At 41.1% G+C, this 7,500-nt stretch overlaps 1 protein-coding gene across 2 annotated transcripts in view; it reads right to left on the reverse strand.

Annotated features, from left to right (window-relative positions):
• LOC138032142 (cullin-associated NEDD8-dissociated protein 1-like) overlaps positions 1 to 7,500 on the reverse strand; it is a 100,275-nt gene that overhangs the window by 64,069 nt on the left and 28,706 nt on the right. The window contains exons 17-22 of one of the 2 annotated variants that reach the window (XM_068879744.1): positions 7,421 to 7,500; positions 5,662 to 5,755; positions 4,694 to 4,814; positions 3,012 to 3,143; positions 1,607 to 1,640; positions 1,089 to 1,188 (exon numbers count right to left, since the gene is read on the reverse strand). The exon at positions 7,421 to 7,500 is cut by the window's right edge and continues 32 nt beyond it. The exons of the other annotated variant lie outside the window; for it this stretch is intronic. Coding sequence (XP_068735845.1) covers positions 1,089 to 1,188; positions 1,607 to 1,640; positions 3,012 to 3,143; positions 4,694 to 4,814; positions 5,662 to 5,755; positions 7,421 to 7,500 — 561 coding nt within the window. The remainder of the gene's footprint in view (positions 1 to 1,088; positions 1,189 to 1,606; positions 1,641 to 3,011; positions 3,144 to 4,693; positions 4,815 to 5,661; positions 5,756 to 7,420) is intronic. 2 annotated transcript variants of the gene reach the window in all.

Here is a 7,500-nt window from a genome sequence, read left to right on the forward strand (position 1 = left end):
ATATCATATAATTCATAGTTGCATGACCTATTGGCATTAATGTGCCAGCCAGAAGTTTCTGGGTTGTGTGAAATAACGTCTCTCTTGTATGGTGGAAGGCAGATTTCAATATCAAAAGAAAGTGGGTGTCAATGTTTAAAGTGAACATCGCTATATGAACACGCTGAAGGTGCAGATGAGAGCGAGTTTCTATCGAGTGGCGTTAAGCCAAAACCAAAGTAATACTTTGGCCAATCAAAAAGGACGGAGACATCCCAGTAAAACCAATCAAAAACTCGAAGTAATAGCACGTAGCCGCCACACGGCGCGGCAAAATGTGCACCGCGCGAGCTAGGACTGGTGTGGGTATCACTTCCGATTGGTTGAAACTTTGAACCAATCACTGAGTAAAGTAATGCCGCGATGAGTCCAGAAACTGCAGGTAATTAGTTCCATTTCTCTTTTGTGTGCACGACGATTCTGATGAGCATTCACGGAGTGTCCCCTTGATCTTCTTCCCAACCTCAACATCTCTCGGGTCTGGGAATACAGACAATTAACTTCCGGCACAAAGTGGACGCTTAACTTCTGGTTCTCACGTAAACACTGATAAACTATGTAGCTACATGTACCCTGAGCTAAAAATAACGTTTTGGCTTTCCCATTACTTTATTGTTGAAAATAGGTAGCATAAGCTTAGACATTTAAAAAGGGACCACTTCCTGTTGGATTGTCAACTACATGTGGAATGTGCATCTAACTACTCGCATTTCTAGGCATAGCGGGGGATCCTTTTGGATGGGTCAATGGGGCATCCACTAAGAGGTGACGACACGAAAATACTAGGGAGCTTAAGCACGCGCGTTTCTAGGACGCCGGACGGAACCGGAAGAGGAGATTTCTCGTGCCAGGACTGTGGTGTCTCCCAGTAGTTTTACACGAATCATCTATTAATGGAAACAGATACTTAGCAATGTAAATGTGGTTGTCTGAAGAACAATTAAAAGGGAATACAGCTGACTTCCCGGTTGCCGTCCGCGTCTCAAAAAACGCGCCATACTTAATCTCCCTACTCTGCAGTGCTGGAGTCCCTTCGAGCTAAAACTCACCATAATTTGTGACAAGGACATTTAATGTCGTAAGAGTTGACAGCTTTAGTGCTCTTTGATTCTTCCGCAAAAAGGATGCAAGAATTGGCATGGAATCACTCTGGAAAAAATAAAAACGTTGACATAAAATACTGTCATATGGCAGTACGAAAATGCAAATTTAAGGGTACACTGCCTCGATAGTTTTGGCGTTACTAGTTCAAAACTCGGTCAAAAGATGCACTTGAGCCCGCAGGTGATATCCAAATGAGATGATACTAAAAGAATTTCGTCAAGATGATCAATCCTCCGTGTGACATCTTTAACGCCGTGTCCTAAGGTTGACAAAAAAACATTTCTTCAAGTCCCATTCTAACGCCATTTCCATAAACGGCAAAAACCGCATTAGTTTTCATCTCGTTTCAGGTTGACACAAAGAGGTTCTTTTCAGAGAAACGGTACGACAGGGTGACATCGGGCCTTCAAAGAAGGTGTGCGCATGTGCGTGAGTGATAAATAATCACGAATGGAAAACATACCAGAATTGGATTGAGGTCGATTCGAAGAGGAGATCTGACAAAAGGAAGCAGAAACAATTTCACTTTAACAAAACGGAACACGGGAAGTAATGGCAGAATATATTACCATTTGAAACTTACAATGGCTAGTTCTGAGGGCGCGAAAACGAGGCTTTCGCGTCACACCATCGGAGGACTGTGTGATTTCTTGATTCTCGACTATTTCCTTCGCTTTTTTCCGAGTAATCTGAGTTTGTCGGGCTTTATTTTATCATGCAAGGTATGGCAAGGTACTTTATAGCTTATGGGTGTGGTAACCGAAGAAACGACCCCAAATGTGTGAAACTATTGTGGCATTCAAAAACCGTAGTTTTTATCCTTCGGAATAAAGACGTTAATTCTGAATAGGAACTCATCAATTTTTTTCGCATTTCGCACCCTAAATTATGTCTGATCAAATGTTGACCCGAAAGCCTCGCTTACGCTCGCTCTGAAACAAACACCGCTGAAACGCGGGCTCTACTGAAATAAAAGCTATTGGTAGAGCTCGTTAAAGAAAAAGGCAGAATAAAGTCAAAGTTGTTCTTATTCAATAACATGCAAATAAGTAGCGGAGTAAACTTCAATTGCGCAGGGATAAAAATTTAAGTCTTAATAAATAAATCGAAGGGGTATTTAATCGTACCTTCTGATCCGAAATCTGTTTTTTTTTTACGCTTTTCAGGAAGTAATCAAGGCCACTCTGGGTTTTAAGTTATATCAGGAAGACTACGTGTTCTCCTCTAAAAAGGCTGTGACAAACTTAATGAGGCCGCTTAGATCGATCACGTACTGAAAAAAAACTTGCTAGCATACTTGATTTGGAGCAGGTTATACAGCATAAATGACAGAAAAGACAACGCTGGTCAATGAGCCTCGCTAGTTGACCCCATATCAAAGGTAAAATATTGATCCTCCATCGAACCATAAATCTGAAAGGAGGTTGAACTAAAACATACCCTTTAACACCCAAACAGGCCTAAGCCGGCCAGACTTAGTATTTTACTCTGTGGAACGCCAGACGATTTTACTCGTCAATGGGGAGCCCCCAGGAGTCCATGGGTTAAGGAAGTGAAAAAATCTATGAGATGGCAGGAAGTTTTCTATTCGGTAAAATAAAGCTGACAGCTGGGTATTTTCCCAGGCTGCCAGCAATTACCTTCATCCCCACCGGCATTGCCAGCTTTTCAAGACAGACATGCTTTGATGATCCACTGGTTTTAAAAATTCTGAACGTGCATTAAAAAGTTACAATTCAATATGGGGTCTTTGAATTTCTAAATTTTCCAAACCAGTGGATCATCAAACTACGTCGGATTATCAACCACGAGATAGTTCTCCGCCTCTTTCGTTTCCTCCAACCAACAGCAAATTAACATTTACATACCCAGCGATTAGAGAATAAGCCTTAACAGTTGTTAATCTTGTAATTTCATTTCTCAATCTGTCCAGGAAAATTGGAAGACACCGTGGAAGTTGTTGACTAAGCTCGTCCCCAAGGCTGCATAGAATTTGTCCCCTGCGACAAAAAAAAGTGAATTACAATTTTAGTTGTCAACATTGGAAGGAAGCAGCGTTTCGTATGCTTCAACATACATCATCAGAAGCGACAGTTAACCGGAAATTGAAATGATATTTGCAAGGTAAGTGACTAATTAACATGCAAGACAAGTAACTAATTACTTACAAAGAAAACACACGTGATATAAATCTCTTGCAAGCCAGAGGACACATGCGGCGAAAAAGAGTGTATTGTTTGTTTAAGCAAGACTTATTCTGTGCAGCATTGCTGCCTTTAAGGTGGCTGAACACAGCTTGATACCTGTTTCATTTGCCTTTTTCTCAAAAACCCTTGATCCTTTGGAACTTCGGTTTTTCGATAGTTAAGCTGACGTATATGCCGTTGCCATGGCAACATGATTAAATATAAACAGGCCTTTAAAATCGGTTTTGTTTATTTGTAGAAAATCTGGTCGTTAGATTTTCTTTATAATTTGCATGCAACAAGCTTGTATCGATGCTCACAAGTTACCACTATTTAAATAATAATTTGACACAGAGATCTCTAATTATCCCTTGTTAAAGGGTTCACTGAAATATCTAGAACTTCCTCTGTTCAAGTTCAAATTTTTTTCGATACTCCAGTTACTTATTTTCTAAAGTATTTTCGTGCCAAGTATCGTTTAATTCTAACGAGTGGTTCTCGAAAAATAGGCGCCGGCACAAATATTTTTTTTTCCAACCGAAATCTAGGAACACAGAAATGAGCTTATTAACTGAGTTGATGAGGTAAATTGACAACTGTAAACAAATTCGAAAGCTGACGTATCTAGCGTTAGCCCTTGAAATTCGCTCTGACGCAGGGCAAACGCTCGAAACTTCAGCTTTCGAATTTCTTTCACGGTGGTCAATTTACCATAATATATAGATTTTGCCAAGCGTAAAAGCGGAGATCCCGTGTTATTTATTCACCTGGCTTGAGCCTGCGATCCAATCGAAAACCAGTACCTGGTCAGCGATTCACTTGAAAAAAATGACCTCGATCAGCTTTAAACTTGAGCTCGCGATGTGGCCACGTGATACTGGTAAGCGGATACCTTGTTTTGGCAGGTGTCATGAATTAACCATAACATGGATGTCCAATATCAAAGATGTTCCCGCCAAAAAAACGCGGGTTGCCCCACAGGGTTTCACACTGGCGTACACGGATGACCAAAACCAAATTTGGCTTACTGTATTTTTTTAGCAACGGTCCGCTATCTACTCAGTTGATAAACAACCCATTTCTGTGTTTCACTTCCCCACCGACGCGGCACCACAGTTTCTGTGTTACACCCTTCATAAAACAAAAATAAATATATTCCCAGGGTGGAGGGGGAGGGATACGGCAGGAGCAGAGGGGAGGGACTGTACAGGGATGAACAACAGTAAAACCACTGTAAACTATGTCTCATCACTTTTGACAGAGACTGCTGTTTCAAATCCAAGGGAAAGAATGCAAGCGAGTTCTGGTACGAAAAAGCACCAATTTAAAGCAAATCGGTTTTTACCACATTTTAAACCACTTACATGCATGAAATGGCTCGTTCCTTAACTTCCTGGTCAATATCAGCTGCTTTTAACCTCAGAAGAGTGCACTCATATATGTCCTTAACATACGCCCTGAACTCAAATGTGCTTGATGATACTCCTTCAAGTAGCAAGCAAAAGTAAACTAACTCAGCATTTGGCATTGAAATCGTTTCACTCCCAAAATCTGAATGTGAATTCTCCTTACTGACTTTAATACATTAGTTTTTATGTCAGTTATCGGAATTTGATGATACATCAAGACAAAGAAAAAACCAGATGAAAAACTTCTTTATTCTCGTCACCAGTTTGCATGACAATGTATTGAGCTTGTGAGGGGAAAATTTCTATCCATCAATCTTGAAGAGTGAAATGGTTAAGCCCTAAAATGGGTCTGAACCTGGCTTTTTCAACAGCTTTTGCCATGGGTTGAAAGTCACTGTGTTGAGCATTCGCGACGGTTACTAAGCGACCGAAACCTCACGTGATAATTCATGTTGTGTGGGCTCACTTGACAACAGCGGAATTAATATAAAGGAATGCGTGGGACACAACGGGCTCAAATCACATTCAGCAAACATATCATGGGACAAGCGGGTTGAAGATAGTTGTATAAAGTAAAAAAAAACACAAAAACAGCAGTAGACTAGAAACGTTTGTGGCATGATTATGGTGCTGAAGCAAGAATCCCCTTAAATGAAGGGGATCCTCTCCACTAACTGAGATAATAATCTCTAGTAAAGTGCATAATTTTTTGTTTTCGCTTCGCACGGGTTCGCAAATTAGTTGCGCATAATTTAATCGAAGGATTTGATTGGTTATCTTCTCGAAGAAAGGTGTGTTTTGTGCAGGGTCAAGGCCAAAACTACGGACAAAAACATGAAACAAAGCAACTTGTCCAGTTTCAAAACCATCTCCATGCATTAACTATGTCCAAGGTAAAAGAAAACAATTCATTTTTTTCATACCATGTGGTCTGATGACCTTGACAAGCTGTTGCGTTACCATGAGTGCCTCGGAAGTAATCTTGTAGAACGGATCACTTACGGCAGCTACAACGGGCTACAAAAATAAATCACGCTATTAAATACAATACAGGCAAAGTTAAAACCAAGCCAATGCAGGGGTTTTGCCTGGGATATTTGCGAGGACTCCGGGAGGTTTGCCCGGGCATTTCCACGTACTTTAATTGGCAATGCAACTACCCTCCAATAAAATGGCGTAGCGTTTTGTTGTTGTAGTGTTTCGTTTGTGTGCACGTTGTTTCTGATAATTTTTCACCAGAGAACGTTTCTGTTAAAACGCGAAGCGTTCAGCGTTGAAAAGAGTTGGTGACAGCTTTTAAGGATTTCCCATAAAACGTCACATACTGACTAAAAACAGCTCCTTCCAATACTAGGGAGCTTACGAAACGACGACGCCGACGGCAACGACGACGCTACAAAACAATAGGTTTAGTGAGCAAAAACAATGGCTCTGCACGCTCTGCACGTGCGCTTTACATTTTGGTACATTTCTTTGCCGTCATCTCCTAAATGACGACGTGAAATGACCAAATTCAAGGTTCTGTGGAGGAGGTTAGCACATGACGATGAATTTTCGGTTCTCTCTCTACGCTTCCAACCCACTCATACCAGTTTAATCCCTAGACAGTTACTACACATTTTTAACGCGTAACGACATGAAATAGTTTCGTAGTGATATGAATAACGCGAACTTGTATTTTTAAATGAATCCTCGGAACAGTCGTAGTCCTCGTTTCGTAAGCTCTCTACTGTTTCTTTAACACGGCGCACTATGAAGAGGTCGATTCACGCTGTTTTTGTTCGAATTCATTCAAGCAAGACTGACAATCCAAGATGGCGATCAGCAAACAGCAACAAAGAAACAACCCTTAAAAGACGTTTTCTGGGGCGAGAAAAGTGACTGGGTATTTATAAAAGTAAGAACAACAGATAAAGGAAAGGAAAGGAAAGGAACTTTATTTAAGTGTCTAGTCGATTTAGCGCTGGAGCACTAATTGGGGACACTGTAAACTGAAATTAACAATCAACGCAAATCAAGTCAAATGTTGGTTTTTGAGGAGAGAGGAAACCAGAGTACCCGGAGAAAATCTCTCGGTACAGAGTAGAGAACCAACAAACTCAACTCATATATGACGCCGAGTCTCGGAATCGAACCCGGGCCACATTGGTGGGAGGCGAGTGCTCTCCATACTACGCCATCCCTGCACCCCACAACAAGACAACATCTTAGAGCGAGTTTCAATCGAGTGTCGTAAAACCAAAACCAAAGTAATTACTTTGGCAATCAAAAACAACGGAGACAATCCAGTAAACCAATCAAAGCTCGAAGTTATTACACGTAGCCGACACAAAGCGCGGAAAAATGTGCATGCGCGAGCCACGATTGGTTTTGGTTTCACTTCTGATTGGTTAAAAAAGTGGCGCGAGAAATTTGAACCAATGACTGAGTGAAGTAATGCAAAACCAAAGTAATTCGCTAATTACTTTCGACACTCAATTGAAAACCGCTCCATAACATATTACGGACACAATGCCGTACTTAGGGGGCTTTTTTATCGCATAAATTATCACAGAGCTCTGTATGCGTCCACGGTTGCTTGGCAGATCATCCACTTGTGCCAAAGGCACCACGCCTTTATGGTAAAATTTCGTGTTTAAATCTGTCGAGTGAATTTCAAATTTTCACATATAGAGAACTTACTGGAATGAGAACGTGAATATGTGGATGGAAGACCTTCGGCGGATGTTGCGCTAAGATGCAACCAAGGAAGGAAAGAGTAT

The sequence above is a fragment of the Montipora capricornis genome, chromosome 14 (assembly GCF_036669925.1).
Source record: "Montipora capricornis isolate CH-2021 chromosome 14, ASM3666992v2, whole genome shotgun sequence".
Taxonomy (NCBI): domain Eukaryota; kingdom Metazoa; phylum Cnidaria; class Anthozoa; order Scleractinia; family Acroporidae; genus Montipora; species Montipora capricornis.